Source organism: Malania oleifera, chromosome 12 (genome assembly GCF_029873635.1).
Source record: "Malania oleifera isolate guangnan ecotype guangnan chromosome 12, ASM2987363v1, whole genome shotgun sequence".
Taxonomy (NCBI): Eukaryota; Viridiplantae; Streptophyta; class Magnoliopsida; order Santalales; family Ximeniaceae; genus Malania; species Malania oleifera.
The window spans coordinates 42,089,048-42,111,797 of NC_080428.1; the positions used below are offsets into that span (position 1 = coordinate 42,089,048).

The window sequence follows — 22,750 nt, forward strand, 5'->3', positions numbered from 1 at the left end:
ATTGATTAATTAGGTAAGTAATTAATTAAAAATTTATTTAATAGGAATGGTGACAAGCACTCCCACATGGCCTCCATCCCCATCCCATACTCAACCCATACCTTACCCATCCCTTGTCTATTCTTTAATTTTAAAAAAATTATAATTTCACCAATCTCCTCACACTTTTACAAATTCCATTTCTTTTCCAAAATTTTCCTATAAATAGGTAGCTCTTAATCTTCATTTTTCACAACAATTTTCTAAAGAAGAGAAGGATTAGTAAGTGAAAGAAATTGTGGTGGAGAGAGAATTTTTAAGTTCTCAATCACCCACTCTTTCTGATCTCATTTCTTAGAAATAGTTACAGTGTTCGTAAGGAAGAAGGTAAGTAAATTTTGATTATGTTAGTTTTTTTTTATTTAAAATTCATACCCGAATTTATTTTATAAGTAAATTTCAATTATATTAATTAGTTCCACAAAATTTTGACGAGTTTATTTTTACGTATATTTAATTATACCAATTCTATCTTTAATATACTTGCATCTATTTTTGGGTTAAAAAATGTTCTAATCCCCTCGGGTAAATTTTCAGCATTTCTTTCTATTCAAAAATAAAATTATATATATATATATATATATATATATATTTAACACAAAAATTGTGTGGCATGAGTTTATTTCTACATTACATTTCTTTATGAAAATATGAGTAAAGATGAGATTTTCACGATATTACTTTAAATTGCATAAATTATAATAAGATGATTTTAAAACCCCTTATGGCAACGAAAGTTCAAAGTTATAGATGCTCGGTACCGCAGCTTAAAGTTTATATGAATCAGAGTGCACCCACACTGTTTACAGAGTTGTTATTTATGTTAGTGGATTTCTCCTGAGCGCACACCTGGTTCCGGACCAGGACTTAATAAGAAAAATCTCACTTAAAGTTTACGTACGTTGATTTAGTTTGGTCGGCCAGTCAGTTAAGTCCAGTCTTCGGACCGCACAACCCAGTCATGGGGGTAAACATGACTTACAGCAAATAGGCTTAAGGGTGGTTTTTATAATATATGTTTATACATAATTAATTACGTGTACAAAGTTACTGATGATTTGAAGGAAAAGTGTAAGTTTACATGAAAAGAATCATTTTAGTGCTTAAATGACGATCTAAAGAAAACGTATAAGGAAAAGTATATGTATATTTATTATTAAATATTTATACAGTTTTAAAGTTAAAAGTTTAATTTAACAGTTATAGTATATGATTATAAAATTTTATTGTTATAGTTGATGGTAAAAGTTTTATGTAGAAATTTTTAAATTTATATTTATTCTAGAGACAGTTTTGAAGTTATAATATTAAATATTGTTTTACGAAATTTTTAAAAAAGCTCATTTTGGTCACACACTAATAATAATCTTATTTACTTACTGAGCGTCGTCTCACTCCAATCATATTTTTATTTCAGATAACTCTGTAGAGTATGTTGGAAATCAAGCTTAGCAAGCATGCAGGTGGGGATAAAAAAATAAAGATTTGTTTAGAAATATTAGTATGATGTCAGATATTTATGTTTGTGTAATTTTTCTTCTTTTGAAATAAATGATTGTAATATGGATAATTAGTGCTCTGATTTAATAATAATTGAGTTTATTTACTTCCGCTGTAAATCAATAATGAAAAGTTAATATCCCAGACCCCTCGGGGTTAGGGTGTTACACGACTGATCAAACTTAACTATTTAAAATTGTATCTTTTTTTTTAATTATGTTCGAATGTTCGAACATTTTGCTATCAAATCATTTTTACTTATAGTATATATAAATATATATTCAAAAATTGTATACTAATTTTTTGTATAATTATTACTTTGTACGGTTTGTAGTTGTCACAACATCATGACGATGTCAGACACTACAGTCGGATGCCATTTTTAACTTTTCCTGTATTTTTGTTATTTGAATAGAATGAATTTTGTATTTGAATTTTTATTTGCATTTTTATTTGAATTTTTATCAATTTGTATTTTAATTTTGAATAATTTATGAAATTTTTTATAATTCTGGTTTAACATTATGTATGCTAAAATGTAATTATAGGTTTTTATAGGAATTAATGAATGAATTGAAAAAAAATATATTTTTTTTAATGTACTAGTAACGGTTTAAAAAATTGTCACTACTTATGCCCCTATCCGTCACTAATTTTGCCCTTATTAATGACGATTTCAAACCATCAATAATAGTATCCCTACAAAGTAGTAGTGACAGTTTGAAAACCGTCACTAATAGTTGCACCAGTGAACATTAGTGATGGTTTTGAAATCGTCACTAACAGTATCACTTTTAGTGACAATTTGAAAATCGTCACTAATACTTGGGTTTTAGTGACGATTTTGAGCCGAGAAAATGTCAAATTTATAATAAAGGTTTTAGGTTTTTAGTGACGAAATAAAATCGTTATTAAAACTCTATTATTAGTGACGGAATAAAACCGTCACTAATACTCCATTATTAGTGACGATTTTTAAAATTCGTTACTATTAATCACCGTCGTTTCAGCGACTAATTTGAAACTTTCACTAATAATAACTGAACCAATTTTTTATTATTAGTGATGATTTTAAACTAACACTAATAACCTTATTTTTTGTAGTGCTAAGCTATTGTGCATTATATCAATAGAATAGTATCATCTATAAATATTCACATATAAGCACATGAGTTATAAACATATATGAGAAATAGCAATCACACATTAACATGCACAACCAATGAACATCACATCATACATACATAAAAGGGTATATTTATGTTATACATTATTAAACAAGACAACAAATACATTTCTCTATTCACAAAGAGCACAAATCCCAAAATAGTAACATAGAGTCAAAATATCTCTGTAATAGTTAGAATCTCTCCATAATATTCACTGATATTATCACCTTAAGTACCATTGTATGGCAAGAGAGCTGAATCTTATTCTCAGTGTTCTTGACTGTTCTGGCCTTCCTTATTTTGAATCCTCATGACATCCAGGTATGACTTTCCATGGAGTTCGCCTGACAAATATCCCTCAAAGTAATCATTAACACCAACTCTTTTGAACAATGGTGGTGTATCTGGAGTGAGAAGACTTGGGGCAGGACCCAAGTCTCCTTCTATGTTTGGGTTATAGAATGTTGCCATTGACAGCCTCTCTTTGATTGAGTTCACTGTAGCTCGATGCTCTATGCTACGATATATTCCATTTGTCACTATCTGCATGCATGTGCTGTCGGTTAGACCATGTACATGTAATTTTTTCTTTTTGGGTTGGATGTTCTACAACAATTAATTACATCTAATGTCTTGTACTTTTTTGGGATCAAAATCCTAGTTTTAAATTTTATTTTTTTAAATATAAAATTTATTATATATAATAAACAATCTTAATTATATTTGTAACACTATTTTTTTTTTTTTTATGTATCTTTTTTTATCCGCATTGTAGAGTTGTATGCACCTGTGTAATTATTGATTTAATATGTAAAATTAATAAATAAAAAGCCACCGTAAATTGTGGGTTTGATCTCCTCTACAAGAAAATGACAAATGATACAGATGAGCATAGAAATGCTCGAATTTAAACCACCAATTTAAAGCTTACATAAGATATACTCAAAAAATCTCAATTGTTTTAATGAAAACTAGTGAAAAAAAAAAATCAAAGCCTTATTTTTTTTATATTTTCAAAGGATTTCAAAAATAAATTCATGAATATACACTTTTAGTAAATTGTCTAGAACAAATATGTAATTGTCATCAATCATATATCCTATAAAAGATATTAAAGTGCGCGTGCACACATGTATAAATAAATAGAAAATATTGAATAAAAGATATATTATACAGATGTAAATTGAGTGTTATCAAAAAAATCAAATTATACAAAAACAGCAGACAAAATTATTATGAAAAGTCATTTTTTTTCATTCATTTTTTTCATCTCTAATACTATAAAGGGGATTCTCCCTTTGGTGTCATCTTTTGAAAATATCAATTTTATCCCCATAACTACTGATGATTATTTCAAAAGATTCCTTTAACTACCCACAACTATTCCAAAATACCCTTATAATTATGTCAAATCTATTCCTATAACTACTCATAGTTTTTCCAAAATATCCCTATAATTATCTACAACTATTCTAAAATAAGTCCTTTTTTATTTTCTTTATAATTTTTTAAAAATTTTTAAAAATAAAGAGCCTGAGTATCACGAGCTAAGCTTGTTCAGAGCATTATGCTTGCCTGTGACCACGTGTCTTGTGTGCTTGGGATGGGTTTCCATCATGTAAATACTAGTGTAGGGTTATTTTCTACTAGAAGTAGTGTCTTTGTATGCCAAATAATGCAGTATGACTCCTCGGTCACTTTGATGTTTCCTAGTTCCAGGATAATAATTACATAAAAATCTCTTTAGGGGACAGTGAGTGTTCATCAGTCATTGTAAAACTCAGTAGCTATTGTCAACGTGTTTAACCTACTTGCCTCCCTTTCTAAACACACATTGTCAACAAAGGTGTTGTTAATAAATTGTGTAGATTCAGTGTTTATTGCTTGCTTGCCACTGCTTTCATTATTGTTTATGACTTCCGCTGCTATTTGAATGAATGCTAATGAAAGTGTTTCATGGATGAATGTTGGTAAACGATAGGCTGGCTAGTTAAGTAAGAGTGCTTTAGCTAGCGCCGAATGACCCTTCACAATTGGGTGAAAATAGTTGGCTCATGATACTTGGTATCAGCGCAAAGGTTCAACTGCTATGGGATTTTAGTTACCTTCGTTGTGGGATTTGGATAGCTTTGGTAAGTGACCATGATACTAAACAATGCTGAGAGAATCAACGTATTGGAAGCACAAGCTGATGCAACAACCAACACTATGGTCGCGGAGGTGGCTCAGATGAGGGAACTTGTTGATGAAGTGATGGGATCACAAAAGCATCAAGCATGTTTGCTAGGTGAGATGTCATAGGACTTTTACCATACAGTGGAAACTTTGCAATCGTAGATGGTTGATCTAGATACAAAGACAAATTTGATGGTTCTTACTATAGGGAACTCCAACACTTCAAGAGTTAGCAAGACCAAGGAACTAGAGCCCAGGATGTATGAGGGTGCCCGTGATTCGAATGAGTTATAAAACTTCTTGTTTTTTGTGGAGCAGTATTTTCACGTTGTGAGGATGGCCTCAAAACAAGTGAAAGTGGATACTACAACCATATACTTGGTTGGTGACGCTAAACTGTGGTGGCGTACCAAGTACAAAAAAATTGAAAATGGAAGCTGTGTAATCGATAGTTGGGCAGACTTGAAGAAAGAGCTTAAGGCCCAATTCTTTCCTGAGAATGTTGAGTATAATGTAAGGAAAAAGCTGAGAGACCTCAAGTAGACTGGGTCAATAAGGGAATATATGAAACAATTTTTTTCTTTGATGTTGGATATCCGGGATATGTAGGAGAATGACAAGTTGTTTTATTTTCTTGAGGAGATGAAACCGTGGGCAAGAACTGAACTTCATAGGCAAAGAGTTCAAGACTTGTCCACTGCACAAGTTGTCGCGGAATGCTTGACTGACTACGCTAGTGATAATACCGCTTCATCCAAAGGGTTTGGCAGAGAGGGAAACAGTGGAAAGTCTTTCAAGAAAGGCAAACCCAAGAGTGGAGGAGCCGAATCTAAAGCATCAACATCAAAGGAAGCTTCATCATTCCAAGGGTTGAACACACCCAATGGAAGGGGAAGAATAAAATTTCGTGCTACTTGTGTGGAGGACCTCACAAAGTGAGTGAGTATCAACACAAGGGATTACTCAATGCCTTACAAGATTCCAGTTCGGGACAAGTGGTGGAAAGCGAGGAGGAAGAGGATGATGCCCCGAGGGTGGGTTCAGTGCGGCTGGTGAGCGCATTGGAAAAGAATGCGAAAACTCTGAAAGTTACACAAGAAAAAGGGTTAATGTTTGTGGACTTGAGGATAAATAGGAAGTGTACCCGCGCTATAGTGGATACGAGGGCTACACATAATTTTGTTTCGCAACTGGAAGCATGGAGACTCAACTTATCCTTAGAGAAGGATACAAGACACATGAAAGTAGTAAATTTTGTAGCCCATCCTACTCTCAGAGTAGCCAAGCAAATGACTATAAAACTTTGATAGTGGGAAGGTTATGCAAGTTTCACAGCGGTACCATTGGATGTCTTTCTAGACATTCTAGGAATGGAGTTCCTAAGGGGGACGAGAGCAGTGCTGATGCCTTTGGCTGGTTCCCTATGTCTGATGGGAGATCACTCATTCATGGTGCAAGTCGTTGCAATGAAAGGAGATGACGGGAGGTCCCTTTTAGCCATACAACTCAATGAGGAATTGAGAAAGGGTGAGCAGACACATCTAACCATGATGGTGGTAGATGAAGAAGTAGGTCAAGAGCTAGTGCCTACAACCATCGAAGCGGTGTTGGATGAGTATAAAGAGGTGAAGCTAAATAAGCTACCTCACAATTTGCCTTCACAATATACTATGGAGCATGGGATCAAGTTGTTTCCAAGAGTGAAACCAGCTGCTAAAGGGTCATGTCAGACAGCGCCTCCAAAGATAGTAGAGTTGGGGAAACAACTTGATAAATTGAAAGCGGGATATGTTCGCCCTTCCAAAGCATCGTTGGGAGCATTAGTGTTGACCCCATGGGTCATATCCTGTTTTGATTATGACAAGTACTCAGGTATTTAATGGTTGCCTAGTTTGTGTGTAAGTTCTTATTGGAAAATACTCATATAATGGCATGCGGCAACCTGAAGTGAAGCTTGAAGACCCTGAAGATTCTATTTCATATTGTAAAGTCAATTAATGTAATATGACTTTGTAATAGTAACTAGGGATATGGTCTATAATAATCTATGCATGTCACGCATGTAGGTTTGTAAGCTCAGAAATGCCATAGAATGACCATAGGGACCGAATGACCTTAAGGCAGGTCGACCGACGCTAAATTTTTGGGACTATCTCAAAATGGCCCTTGAAAAGACCTTAGCAAAACTTTAGGTACCAACACTCATGAACATATATCATACAAAATTGAGGAGTGTTAAAATTGAATAATATAGGGAAAATTGAGAGAGCTCGGGCAACAAAACCTCAGGGGTTCATTTCCCCTCGGGCGCCCAAACTGTTGAAAAGTCAACAGTTTCACCATGCTTCGGGCGACTGAACACATTTTGACCATATCTTCCCCGAGCGACCAAATCTCTAGATATAACCTTTTCACCAACTCAGGCTGCTGAGGAATTTAGTTCTAAATAGGCCCCGGGCGACCGAACACGTGCGTTCGGGCTACCGAACCTAGGACTGAACACCCAAACCTACGAACAAATGTTTTCAAGTTTTGTTCGGGCTACCAAACCTACACTCAGTCTGTTGAACCATTTTTAAGGCCTTTTAAAAATGTGTCTATTCGGGCGATCCAACCTCCACCCGAACCTTGTCAGGTTAAAATTATTTTAATCGAGGTAAAATTTTGTTAATTTGGGTTAATTACATTTAAACACTTTGAAACTTTTTTAATAATACCCAATAGGTCCTAAACGGTTATAATTTTACCCTATCCTATAAATATGGGTTCATTTGTGAGGATTGACAAGAGATTAACCAAAATAATTAGCAAAAATCCTTCTTATCTCAAAATCTCATTTTCCCCAAAACAACTCTCAAATATTTATTCCCTAGATATATTTTGATATTGTGAGAGTTTATTGATTGTCCTTGTGTCTATTAGATAGTGCTAATACTCCTATTTGTTTGGTTGATTGTTTGATTCATTTTTGGGGAGTTAGCTAGGTTTATCCTAAAGATTTGTACATCATAAATCTTATGTTAGGATAAACTAACAAGCTTAAGGATCTTTGTATTGTCATTGCAAGATTCCTATAACTTTGATTTTGTTGTGCAAAATATTTTTCTACAAGCCATATTATTCTTTCAAACAACTCTTAAGCATATTTCATTAAAGAAAATAATTTTGAGTTGTTCTGAATATTTGCAGTATTTTTGAAACTCTGATTCATTATTGGGATTTGATATATACTATTTCAAAGAAATAGCTTGATTAGAACACTCTTGAGCATATTAGTGATAATACCTTGTTGAGTGTTGCTTGCACAGAATCACATCACTAAGCTTACATTTCCTATATTGTTGATGTGTGATTGATTGAGTATACTATGCGTATTGGGGTACATATCTGCTTTACTTGAGAAGCATAATCTTTGTACTAGTTATGTTATGAAAAATACTATTACATTTCTAGGCGTGGCCTGAGGGGGCTTAATCTAGCTCAGAAGGATCAGATTGGGGTCAGCCCTGTGAATTTGACCTAGGGTCTTCTCTGCCCTACAAGGAAAATTTGTAAAGGTTGAGGTTAGTCCTATGCTAATTGACTTGGTTGTATTAGGTGCCGCTTCACCCATTAAGTGAGCATTAGTGGAATCCTCAGGCTTGCGAGCTAGAGGCGGGGATGTAGGCACAATTGGCCGAACCCCGATAACATTTCTTGTGCATGCTTTTAATTTTTGCATTTTAAATTCTAGCACATGAATGTTTATATTTTACTATTGTGAATGATTAGGTTTGTAATTACATAGACAGACTCTAGGTTGATTAATATTGTTGTTAAACCGATTGACCTAGGCGATAATTTTTTAAATACCTAATTTACCCCCCTTTTGGGAATACACCAAAACTAACAATCGGTGTTATTTCAGAGGAAACATGAAGAGCTCTTATGGAAGGTGTTCGACATGCCGAGGGGAAAGTCTGTATATGAAGAAAGAGAAGTGCTATTTTGCCCAGTGGAGCAAAAAATTCCTTGATCATGTGGTTGAACAAGGTCATATGCAGAAGGGTATAGAGAAGGTAAGGATGATTCAAGAATGGAAGATGCCCACGATAGTGAAAGAGTTGCGTTCCTTTTTTGGCCTTGCCAACTATTACTGTAAGTTCATTGAGGGCATTCATGGAGAATGACTCCAATGAGAGGACTACTGGAGAGGTATTATTAGTCGTACATGTGGGATGATGTGGTTGATTATACCAGGACTTGTCTCACTTGCCAACAAGACAAGGGGGAGTGGAGGAAGTATGCTACGTTCACTGCCGCACCAAAGTACTATTTAGAAAAAGAGACGACACAATTGTTTCTTGTAACTGTTGTGAAATATTGGGGTGTTCCCCAAGTTATTGTTTGTGTCTGAGAGTTAATGTTAATTGACAACTTCTTGACATAATTTTTCAGGATATTCAAGTCACATCTTAACATCTCTTCGAGTTATCACTGACAGACAAACAAACCGGTGAAGAGATTCAGAAATCTACTAGAAGAATACATGCACCATTTTTTCAACGACAACCAAAAAGAGTGGGGTGCAACTACTTGATGTGGCTCCATTATGTGGCAATGTCCAAAGGAGCTCAACAACCAAAAAGAGCCCTTTGGAGCTTGTTACAGACCAGCAAACGTTGTTACCTCACACAATGGGCAAGAAGTACAGATGAAAGAGTCCAAGGGCGTAAATCTTCACCAGAGAATGGAGACAAAATGCAGAGTTTGCCTGAGCCTATATGAAGAGAGCTTCTAAGCAGATGAAGAAGTGGGCACATCAGAGGAGAAGACCTCAACACTTTAACCAAATGAAAGTGCATCATATGTTTCATGTCAGCTGCCTAAAGTCGTTCAACGTTGACACCGATGATCTGAGCAGAAGTCAGTCAAATAGAGCAGAGTTGAAGATAGTGCCACTTAATAGACATGATGTTGAAGAGATCCTTGCAGACAGAGAGTTCATATCCTCAAGGAAGAAGTTCCTAGTGAAGTGGAAAGGCCATGGTGATGAAGAAATCAAATGGAATTTGGGGAAGATATCCAACCATTCATGGAAAAACTTGAAGTGTACCTACTGCCTAAGTCTACGAGGACATCGACCACATAAGTGGGGCAGTGTCACTAGTTAAGCATGTTCAAGGCATTATGCTTGCCTGTGACGGCTTGTCTCGTGTGCTTGAGATGAGTTTCCATCATAGAAATACTAGTGTAGGGTTATTTTCTACTAGTAGTGTTTTTGCATGCCAAATAAGGCAGTATGACACATCAATCACTTTGATGTTTCCTAGTATCAAGATGATAATTATATAAAAAACTCTTTAAAGGAGGGTGAGTGTTCATCTATTTTTGTAAAACTCACTAGCTATTGTCAACATGTTTAGCCTACTTACCTCCCTCACTAAACACACATTGTCAATAGAGGTGTTGTTAATGAATTGCGTAGATTCAATGTTTACTGCTTATTTGCCACTGCTTTCATGATTGCTTATGACTTCCGTTGCTATTTGAATAAATGCTAATAAAAGTGTTTCGTGTATGAATGTTGGTTAACGATAGACTAGCTAGTTAAGACAGAGTGTTTTAACTAGCGCCGCACTGCCCTTCATAAAGGTGTGAAAATAGTTGGCCCATGACACTGAGCTATGTGGCTAGTTTTTTAACAATATAAAAGACTAAAAAAATAAAAATAAAAACTAAACTCAAGAGTAATAGTCTGAGTTTATTATAATTATTATTATGATTATTTAATCTTTTTGATAGATGAATAACTAAATAATGTTCAAGTTGAGCACCGACAAATATATATTAATTACCTCCAAAATGTCACCGACGTTAACGACAAAAGCATTGGGGAGGGGATGAACAGGAATCCACATGCCATCTTTTTTGACTTGGAGGCCTTCCATTTCGTTGATCTGGAGAAGAATGGTGAGGCCGACGGAATCGGAGTGGGGGTTGAGGCCGATGACCATGTCAGGCTGTGGGCATGGAGGGTAGTAGTTTATTCTTATTGCCTGCATCCCTTCTTCAAACAACTCTCTCATGTCGCTGCCCTCCATTTTCAGAGCTCTTGCCATGTGGTCTAGAATTTTTATCGCCAGTTCTTTCATTTCTCCCAAATAGGCTTCCAGTGCATCCCTACATGCATGATCATGATGAAGTGGAGGAAGAGAGTTAATTTATCATTTGCAGCAAAGGCAGAGGGCTACACATGGCTGATAGTACTATCCCCATAACCATTTTTCGTAATTAAATATTTCACATCTCTAAATTATCTCATATTTAAAAAAAACCCACAGGCCACACACACACACACACACATATATTTCTTTACTAACATAAACTAATAATGAGTCTTTATCTATTTAATTAAAATCACCATAATACAAAAGCACGTTACTAAAAAAACTACATTTAAAAATTCCCCATAGAATGAAATGTTTAGAATACTTTTGTTCATTCATAATTTAAGAAAAAATGTCCAACATAATCCTAAGCCTACTAATTATATCTAAAACGTAAATATGTGTGATTAACACAAAGTTAATTCATAATTACTTACAACTATATATTCTTTCAGTTTGTGTATATACTTTGTAATATCTATATGTATAGCAATTTAATTAAATTATAAAAGTATAAAAATTAAACAAATTAAAAAACCTAAAAGGAAGAGAGAGGTTGGGGAAGATAAGTTAATTCGTAACTCATCCAAGGATTAGTGGTTAATTCAAGGCTTTCTTTGTTAAAAAGTCAGTTTTAAATTTTGAAAACTATACTTTTTATTTGAAAAATATATTTTAATACTTAAATGAAAAAGGATAGAGAAATTGACCTATTATTCTGGTGAATTAGTTCAATATTTAAAAAATTCACATACCACTGTTTCAAAAATAAAAATATTAGTTAAATTCATCAAAATATTAGAATTCCAGTTTAAGTTAAATTTAACTTTTCATTTGAGATTATATTTTAGTATTTAAGTGAAAAAAAAAAATGGATGGATCCAATCATTATTCCAATGGATTAATTAAGTTTCCAAAAAGTCTTAGAGTTTAAAAATATATTAGTTAAATAAAAAATATTAATGATAAATGTCATTTTCTTTGTTATTATATCAAAACAAAGTCAAATTTAATTGAGAGAGAGGGAGAGAGAGAGAGAGGGAGGGAGAGAGAGAGAGAGAGAGAGAGAGAACCTGAACGGGAGGGGAAGATTGGGGAACAAGTGGGGCTTCCTGTAGTGATGTGGAAGGGTGATCATGTAAAATATGTCAGCCCAGTCAAGCTTCTGCTCCTCCGATACCACAAATGCTTGACCAAACCCCTCTATCTCTTCTGCCTGCTGCCAATACTTCTTCTTCTCCTCCATTGGCAGCTTGAAGAACTCTTCAATCTCTGCCTTCACTTTCTCCACCAAACTCCACTCCACCCCATGATTTATCACCTTTATATACATGAAAGCTGTGATTAGCATCACGATTTCCAAATCTTATTAAAGGGGTTCAATAATTCATCTCATATGTGTGTGTGTGTGTGTGCGCGCGCGCGCGCGTGTGTATAGAGAGAGAGAGAGAGAGAGAGAGAGAGAGAGAGAGAGAGAGAGCCTCTCCATTTTATTTTTTTGAGTTCATTTCAAGACGCAATCATAATGTAAGTTCTACGTAATTGATCATGTTTGATTTCAGATACCCATCATCTCCTTCGGAACTTATGACATAAAATTTGCATACTCTAGCCACTGATTGTTCTTGGAGACATGCATAATCTCTCTTTTAACTGGTAAACAAGTTTGGGAATTTGAAGTGTGAATAATTAAAGTAATTAAATAGATTTTGATCATATATAGAGATGCATGCTACCTGGAAGAAACCCCACTCCTTGCACGCGCGGTGCATCCTCTGCAGCTCAGAATCCAGGGTCTGTTCTTCATCGCCGGAAAGTAGGTTATGCATGTCAACGACGGGGATTTGGGGCAGGGGGAAGGCGTTGGACACGAAGGGAGGGTCTTGTTCCGGACGCAGATACCGCGCCGGCACCGTCTCCGGTTTCTCCTTTGCCAGCTCCTGCACACATGGCACCGCCAGAGATGTCCCTAGCGTCGTCTTCGTCGTTGTTTGCTTTTCCATGTTCACCGGTCACTCTAGCAATATCACTCTCCCAGTGCGTGCGGGTACAAGGTGGGCGATTCTACTTATTACTTAAAAGCTAGAGTCGTGCAAAGGATCAGACGGTGTACATTGAGTTTGAAAACTGTTCATTTGACGGGGAAAAAAAAGAAAGAAAACCCCTTTATATTTGAATGCGCCGCCCCTGGACATGAACCGCACCAGTGAATTCATTGAATTCAGAAGTCTCTGCTTTTGCTGGAAATGAATGCAGAAACAACCACATGGTCAAGGATTTTGTATGGTTTGTCTTTTTTCATTGCAAAATTTGGAGTTGTTGAGTGTTTGGTATTTGATTTAGACAGCCACTACTTATAAAAATAATATTAAAAAAATAAATAAATATAGTTGGTTGGGATGAAATTTAATATTCAATTAGGTTTCACTCATCATTTCAAAATTATTTTATCATTTATTTTAATATAATTATTTTTGTATAAGATTTTACTTTGGGTAAAAAATCTATTGAAATTTCGACAGCATATCGTCTGTAAATTGGACGTTTTCTTATAAAACTTTTACCTGATAGGTTCAAATAAGCAATTTATGATTCAGTTCAAGATACACGAGAACCTATATCCACTACCAGTATACAATTCACATCCACTATATCCATCATGCATGAGGCATTCTAGACTACGCATGCAATCACGTAGCACAATTAACAATTCACATAACATATAAATCATGCATAAAAGAGATTCAATCATTTAATGCATTATGGAAGTTAGTTTGCAATGTTGTTTATAATGACATATCACCACCTCCCACTTAACCAAACTCTCTCTCCTCTCCCCTTTGTCTGACCAAAGAAAATTCCTCGTAACCCTCCTAAGTTTTTGAACTACCCCTCCAGGAATCCTTAAAGGAAAGAAAAAGTAAAGCATGATGCATATGATTTCTTTATGCTCTTTCTCTAAGGATGGGGCTGAGCTCCTCTAACTATTCAATGATTATGTTAGGATGAAATTTAATTTTCAATTAGTTTTCACCCATCCTTTTAAAAAAAATTTATCATTTATTTTAACATAATCATCTTTGTACAAGGTTTTACTTTGGGTAAAAAATCTATCGAAATTTCAATAGCATATCGTCTGTAAATTGGATGTTTTCCCATAAAACTTGTACCTAATAGGTTCAAATAAGCAATTTATGATTAATTTCAAGGCACACGAGAACCTAGATCCACTACCAGCATGCAATTCAATGCATCCGTCATGCAGGAGGTATTTTAGACTACGCATACAATCAGGTAGCACAATTAAACAAGCAGCTGCACCCATCGAAGATGATGCTGTTGGGGCAATGTATCCACTTCCAAGACTTTTTACTTAGCCCCCCGCTTGTTCCCCAAGCACCTAAGCCTTTATCTGGTAATCCATCATTTGCTGGCTCCCCTCTGCAACAAGGGCATCCCTTAGCTCGACCATCATCGCCTTTTTTCAGTCATAAAAATGAAAAACAGGAAGAAATAAGAATACAACTAAGATGTTTTGAATAAAATTATAAACTAAATATTTTATTTAACTTACATGTTTGTCCTACGCACCGCCGCACCACTCCCCTGAGAGCTTTTGGTGTGCTTTTTGATAAAGATCTGGCAACAGCTCCTCTACGCCCGTCTCGAGATCACACTACATTATCATATAAAACATCATTACTATTAATTCAGGTAATGGTCAGATAGTCTAATATATATAGATTACCCTTCGATAATTTGCAAATAACTTCGACCCACCACAATGCGTCATAGGGTGTTTGCTGTGGTTCACAGCATTTTTTTCACATATGGCCTACAAAAAGATGTAATGACTTCTCATTAGCCACATCAAAGCTTAAAGTAATTATTATAATACAAACACATCACCTAATAGTGTGGACCGCGGAAATGGCGACACACCACCTCCCAATCCTCTTACTATATATCTTATCGTATGGGTGGGTTTTTGCTTGATCTCCCATTCCACGAAAATGTTTGCACATTTTCGCATAATAAGTCTTAAATTTATTGCACAGTTGGACATCTACCGCCCTTTTCACATGGTTCGCGTGGAGAATATCCATGTCAAACTCCTCCTGCATATGTAATATAGTTAGAATATTATATAGTTGTTTTGCTAATATATAAAGTCAAAAAAAATTAAAGGTTTGGGATTACTTACCAAGATGTGCACGTAAAGAACCATGCGCTATGCCTTAGTCACCTACGGCTAGCTGAAGGCGGTGAATGGAGCATACAGTTGGCATATAATGCCGATCTCTCATGTCCACGCTGGACACCAATCGTCACGTGGGGCGGCGAAGCCTGGAGGAATGTCGATCCTAATGTGCTGTTCCATCCTTTGCAAGTGCTTCTTAAGTGCCGTGTTCTTCCCTACACCACGACCTAACCTGGCCGCAGACGTTAATGCTGAAAGAAGAGTTAAATTAACAATAATATTTTAATCATACACGTGAATAAAAATCAATAGTTTACATCGAAATAAATTAATCGTAACCTTTTTAACGCTGCTCATCATGGTGGGCAACTCACCCTGCGTGTCATCCCAAGCTGAGGCATCCATATCTGGCCAAGGTGCTGATGGCTTAGACAATGATGGTGCCGCATCAGGACTAATAGGCTCCGCCGGTCTCGAGGATGTCGAATCATCCTTAAGTGATGTACTAGAGATCTTGGAAGGAAGTCAGCCACGACGACGTCCTGGTGCCATGTCTGCAAAATATTAGACAAGTAAATATAAGAAGTTCGAATATTTAATGGATGCATAATAAATATATTTTTAGTTATTTACACATGTTAGATACATAGTGACAAACATAACATGCTTACCCTCCTTATACGTCATCAATATCAGTATCATCCTCAATTTTTAAAGTGTCTTCCTCTTCACTACAGTACTCGACCCCTGTTTCATCTTCCCCATCAGTTTCCTCATCATCGATGAAGTGAACGTCTACAGAAGGTTCAATTCTAATGTCAACAATCCTTACATGTTCTAAGACCGAAACTGAAATCAAAACCAAACCGCTTGTGATTTTAGTTTGGTTTCAGTCTAATTTTCAATTTTTTCGTAATTTTTGTACACTTGTAAAGGTGATCACACCTTGACTAGGTTTTGTTTTAACTGTGTTAGAATTGGTGTATTCCCAAGAGGGGGGGTGAATTGGAGTTTTAAACTTTTTCTCCTAGGTTAACCTATCCAACAACACTATATGCACAACCTAGGGCCTGTCTATGCAATTTCCAAATGCGTAGATAAATATAATATGGAAATTAAGTCATACGCATCATTCACATAGTAACATACACGTGCAGTAAATATAAAGTGCAAAAATATAAACAAACACACGATATGTTATCGGGGTTCGGCCAACTATGCCTACGTCCCCGCCTCAAGCTCGCAAGCTCGAGAATTCCACTAAAGGCTCACTTAAGGGTGGAGCGTCACCGTTTACAATCAGGTCAAATTAACACAGGGCTAACCTCAACCTTAACCAGATCAATTACCGGGGCTGACCTCAACTTACATGCCTTAACAGGACAACACACCTAACTTTCCTAACCGGGTCTAAGCCAATCCGGGACTATTCTAGGGCTAGTCTCCCTCTTCAGGCCCGTGCCTGGATATACAACAAATGTGTATATAAAAAAATGGTACAGTGATTGTGCTTTCGTGTAAAGCAGATATGTACCTAAATGCGCACAATAACATACACCACAATATGATTCAATATGTAAGCTCAATGTGGTCTAAATGGTTTAACTCTCAAAGGTATTTTCTATTAGTGTAATGCGTACGTGAGAGTGACAAACAAATAGTCTTTGTATCACAAGATATGTTCAAAAAATAAGCTCACACAAAGATGTCTAGTCTCAAGTATTTCAATCAACAGGATAGTTCAAGCATGTGAGTATCAAATGAAGTATAAGCTTGGTTTGCGAAAGATGCGTAATCTTTGTATTCAACAAATAATATATGAGTGAAAGAATATTGCAACAAATACCACTATCTCATAAACAAATATCTCTTCAAATGTATTTATCAATACAAAGCACACTAGATATTTAAAGATGATTTTGAAAAGATTTTGCAAACAAAATACTATACGATTCTCTCAGGATATTGCAATGAAGGTGCAAGCTTAGAAGATCTAACAAGGTCTTCTTAGGATAGATTTATCAACAAAGTCTCCTGAGAATCCTTAGGTTTTGCTCTCTAATAAAATCGTGCCAAGCAAATAGAACAAGGAGAGCAAACCTATTCAAACACACTCAATCCACTTACAAATGATGTAGGCAATGATAGAAGGCAAGTATGAGTGATTTGAGTAAGAAAATGAGTAGTATAGGGTTTTTATTTTTCAGAGAATTCTTCCCTAATCAAGGTGGCTAATCACACCTAATTTTCTCAAATGAACTCATATATATAGGCATGGGAGAAAATATGACCGTTGGGGACCTATTGGGTATTATTAGGAAAGTTTAATGATGTTTAGAGCATTTTAACCCTGTTTAAAAAATATTAACTGCGGTAAAAAATTAGGGCAACCCGAGAGGTCTGGTCGACCAAAATAGGTTCGGTCGACCAAGTTTCAAATGGTTCAGTCGATCAAGAAAATATTGAACTAAGGGCACGGTCGACCAGGAGAGGGCGATTTCCTAATTTTTCGAGTTTTGGTCAAATAGGGCATTTTGAACTACATGGTTCGACCGACCAGACTGCTGGGAATTCTCCCGAGGACCCTCCGGTCGACCAGGTAGTTGTAGTACAAAAGTGGTCGGCCGACCAGATGGTCAAACCTTTGACCCTAGGGGGTTTCGGTCAACTAGGGCCTTTTGAACTACCTGGTTCGGTCAACCAGGTGGTCAAACTTTTGACCCCAGGGGGTTTCGGTCGACTAGGGCCTTTTGAACTACCTGGTTTGGTCGACTAGATGGTCAAACTTTGACCCAGGGAGGTTTCGGTCGACCAGGGCATTTTGAACTAACATGACTAGTCGACCAAAAGTGCACCAAGTGTGCATTTCAGTTCCGTTTCGAGACATATAAGCCCTATTGAAGTGCCTAACAAATATATGTGAAAGTGTGTGTGTCCTAGGGGCACTTGGGGTCCAATTTGAAGACACCGAAAAAGTCTGGCGTCGGTCCACCGAAGGGAAAACCCTAAGGTCTTTCTAAAGTCCATTCTCATTCATGGTTTGTTTGAGCTTACGTAGGAAATCATACATGTGATGTGTGTGTGAGCTTATTACAAACCAAATGCCTACTTATTATTACAGACCAATTAAATATATTACAATATGGAATAAACTTTGGTCTTCGAATTTTACTTGCTTTGTGCACATCTTGATCTTATCATTCTTAGTTCCTTCACAAAACCTCAAACACTCATTAGATACAATGAGTATTTGTCATAATCAAAACCGGGTGTGACCAATGAGGTCAACAATCTCCCCCTTTTTGATGATGACAAATACGACAAGCAAAAATATAGGGTTAAGCCTAAGAAGGCTCCCCCTCACAATATGCATCTAATGTATTAAAACAAACCCATTATTTTTGCCCCTCCATCTCCCCCTTTTGGCAACAGCAAAAAGGGTCATTGGAATTTAAAATCCTAGGCAATGGGTGATTACTATACTTATGCATGATGAATTTTGGAAAGATTTTTTGAAAAATTTCGGTAGAGTGCCGTTTGTAAATTGGACTTTCCAAAAGATTTCCTGTATAAGTATAACCTGTTTGAGTTTAAATTTCCTAACAATTTATCCACAACTACTCAAACAGTTCAGTATGGTCCAATTACAGCAAATAAAATATTAATTATGAACATGAGTTGGACAAGTTGTGCAATAAAGGTATAAAGTGTGCACACAATCAATATAACTGGTGATTACGAGGTTCAGATGACATAGCAAACATGATTAGACCATAAATATACACAAACCATTTGACGGTGAAACATATCATAAGACCCGTGAAAGATTTGAGTTAAAGACACACGGTATATGATACCAAAAGAAGGTTTGAGCATAAATATAGTCTAATTAGTTCACATGCATTTTCACATTTTAACCAAATACTTAATGCAACACTCTTAAGATATCTCATGATATAAAATTTAATACAGAGAAAGCACAAGTCATAAAGGCATGTAAACACACCAGCAAGACATACAGTATATTCTATATGAGTTCAGTTCTTGCTTTCATAAGTAGATATATATATATATATATATATATATATATTTATATATGAGTATATAGATATAGATGTACACATGTATATAATAAATATATATATTCTCCTTTGATATGTGCAAAAAGTACTGGGGGAGTTGCTTGAAGAAAAGGAGAACTTTAATTTTAAGACAATCAAGCAACATTTTTTTTTTTTTTTTGGTTGTCAATTATGCACATACTAAATTATATCCAGAAAAATCAAAACCATAATGATCCCCAAAAAGGATTTGAGATTCACATGCAAGATCAGATGGCAAATCAAGTAACTATGGCAACAAAAGCATAACTCAATTTTATGTTTAAAACATTCCATTTAAGCACAAGCCACACTTGGTTTACTAGTAGATCTAATTTAAGCATATTTTGTGAGCAAAACAAAATAGACATATATTTTTAGATGCTCCTCCTAAATGTATGCAAATTATGAAACAATTACTTCACATGAATATATACATTTGGCACACACAAGTAATATTTCAATTATTTGGGCAAATGTCTACAGAAAATTCGGCAGCACGCCGGCTGTAAACAAGACATTTCCCAAATTTTACCTGCACAAAAACCGTTCTCAAACAGACAGAATCATAGAAGTAAGGCATGCGAGAACCTATCATCTACCAGCAGGTAATTCTCAACAACTGCATCCGCCATGCAGTAGGCATTCTATACTACTCATGCATTTCAATACAATACACAATTAACCACTAGAACATGCAAGTCAAGAAACTGCATATGCATATATATCATAAATAACCGGGGTAATACGTCAATAATATCATGCGAGTACAAAATAAAATGAAAGAGCTATTTTTATTTAATACAAATCAGATGATATAAGATAAAACAAAAAGAATCAAGGCCACACTATCTAATCTGTAGACAGCTCCGGAGTCTAGATCTCCCCTCCATCATCTCCTCCATCCTCTCCTCCATCACCACCGTCGGCGGCATCGAAATCGAAATCCATCGTCATCCAATCTCTCTCATCCTGCATCTCCTGAATACGATCACTCAGCTCACTGAAGCCAGCTGTCATGGACCGCTCTATGTCTGTAAGGCGACTGGCTATGGAGATAGAGTGCTGCTAGAACTCCTATCGAAGTGCAGCGGATGACGATGCCAAGTCCTGCAAGTCTGACTGGACTGATCCTCGAAACTGCATGAACATGTCAAACATGCTGGAGATGGCAGCCATGAGATCTTCGTTCGATGGCTGTGGAGGCTGCGGTGGCTCCTGTGGGGCCTCTACCTATGCTGCTGCTGCTCTAGAGGGGGCCCAAATGTTCCCAACAAGCTCGTACCCCATCAGTCATAGGGTCACACCAGAGAAGGTGTCCGCCAGTCTTCTCCTCTTTAGTGAAGCCACATTCGTCCTTGCGACTCCAATATTCCTGAACAGCTTGTTCAAGATTCCCCTATATGGCATGATCACTCGGTGGCCAATCGTCTTGGCCATCATCCAACGGATAATCAAACTAGGTAGATCCAACTTCTCTCAAGCAAATAGGCACCACATAATGAAGCAATCTAAAAATGAGACGTGCACTTTAGATCCCGCCTTGGGTAGGACATTGTATGTGATCAAATGGTGCACGACCTTAGCCTCTAAACTAAACTGTCTGTACTGGGGAGGATGGTTCTGGCTAGCAGTGCCAGGGTCAGACATGATCAGGTTGGCGAATGTGGCTACAGTAAATTCCTGCTCAAAGATCCAGGAGTTACCCACATCGGGGCATTCAAAGTCACCAAGGCCAATGTCGAGGACGTCAGAGATATATTGTGCGTCAAAACGCACATCTGCCCTCAGAACACGGGAGAAGTATCCATTCTCATCATTGCCCAGGTTAGCATAGAACATTCTAACAAAGGTCGGGTAATGCCCCCCAGGCTGGTAAGAGATAAAAGATCTCCACCCCTGATACTCGAACATATCCAAAATATTTTGAAAATACTGGCCCGTAAAAACTAAGTCGAGTATCTTACCTAGTATAGCCTCCTTGGGACGGAACTCCTGTATATACCGCATCTTGCACCTATCTGATAGAAAATACTCATCCTCTGCGTAAGCAAGATCATGAACTTCAATGTGAGCCATGGCAATGAAGGTGTGAGGCTAGGATAGTCGGAAATGCAGTGAAGGAAAGGGAATTCTCTCAAGATTTCTTGCACAAATGAGCTGAAAATGAAGAAATCATATATATATATACATATATATATATATATATATCGCAACTCGGTCGACCAGAAGTAGATACGGTCGACCGACGCTTGAAATTCCCCAGGTACCGACACAGTTCGGTCGACCGAGGAGAAAATGAACTAGGATGGCCAGTCGACCAAAAGGGTGTATTGTGCCATGTTTTGGTCGACCAGGGAGAAACCGAAAGATTCGGTCGACCGGGGAGAATGTGCTCACTAGGGTTTGATTGATCGAGGGGTCAAAGTCAACATGTCCTGGTCGACCAGGGCACTTTATAACTGCAATGCTCGGTCGATAAAGCATAGTGGATTTTCTCGTTTTTGCCTGATTTTTGATCCAAAGTTCTCCCTAAGGTCCAGATTTGATATATTACAATATAGATATGATTCTTAGGGATTTTTGGTGAAAAGATATCGCTCAAATGAGGTGCGTACCAAGAATTGACTTATTGACCTATTTTAGGGTACCGAGCACTAAGGAGTATGATGCTTTTTCTTAAAACAATGCTCTTAGGTGATTGGAGAGTATCTTATAGAAATGAAGACATAGAGGAGCAAGGATACGAACCAAGAGATGAGTGAAGAATTTAAGGAGTATGATCATGGTTTTGGTGAGGACTTCCTATGAAAAGGATAGGTGAGTGTGTACACCAAGATTATCATTATAGGCAACAATCACTTTCCAATCCTATCGTCATCACAACCTCTTAATCCTAAGCCTAGGAACTAAAAAGGCCTAACAAAGATGTATGTTCAATTTGAGTTCGTTTTTCTTGAAGTCCTACGGGGTTTGCTACCATGATAGCCCACATCATTTCTTTACTCAAGCCTCTGGCACTTCTAAAAAGAAACTTAAACCATACATGCCCTGTAGTTTTACACAATAAGCAGGTATTGAATTTCGTGAAGGGATATGCTTATTTATTTTGTTTTTACTCAATGAGGCATGAAACCTTTGGTGACAATGGGATTTACAAAAAGAACCCTTTTTAAATGATTTGCTTCTTTTAACTCCAAAGGGTTTGTGATGATTATTCCTTTCACTTTTAAACTTAAAATCAGCTTTTGAATAATCATCTAATTCTTCATCTAAGCAAGCAGTTTTCAATATTTTCTCAATCTTTTTCTTTTCAAGAATAGCACAATAATTTTCTAACCCCTCTAGTTCTCTTGCTATTCTTTTGTTCTCATTCTTCAATAGTATTTCATGCTTAGAGATTCTAACTAGAAACTC

General features: G+C 36.5%; 1 protein-coding gene across 1 annotated transcript; it reads right to left on the bottom strand.

The window, feature by feature from the left end:
• Positions 1 to 2,751: 2,751 nt before the first annotated feature.
• LOC131145017 (oxoglutarate-dependent flavonoid 7-O-demethylase 1-like) lies at positions 2,752 to 13,288 on the bottom strand. Its single transcript, XM_058094044.1, has 4 exons — positions 12,769 to 13,288; positions 12,106 to 12,353; positions 10,721 to 11,045; positions 2,752 to 3,251 (listed from the first exon to the last, which is right to left on the bottom strand). The coding sequence occupies exons 1-4, from the start codon at positions 13,033 to 13,035 to the stop codon at positions 2,976 to 2,978; spliced, it is 1,116 nt and encodes a 371-aa protein (XP_057950027.1). The 5' UTR covers positions 13,036 to 13,288; the 3' UTR covers positions 2,752 to 2,975.
• Between the last annotated feature and the right edge of the window lie 9,462 nt (positions 13,289 to 22,750).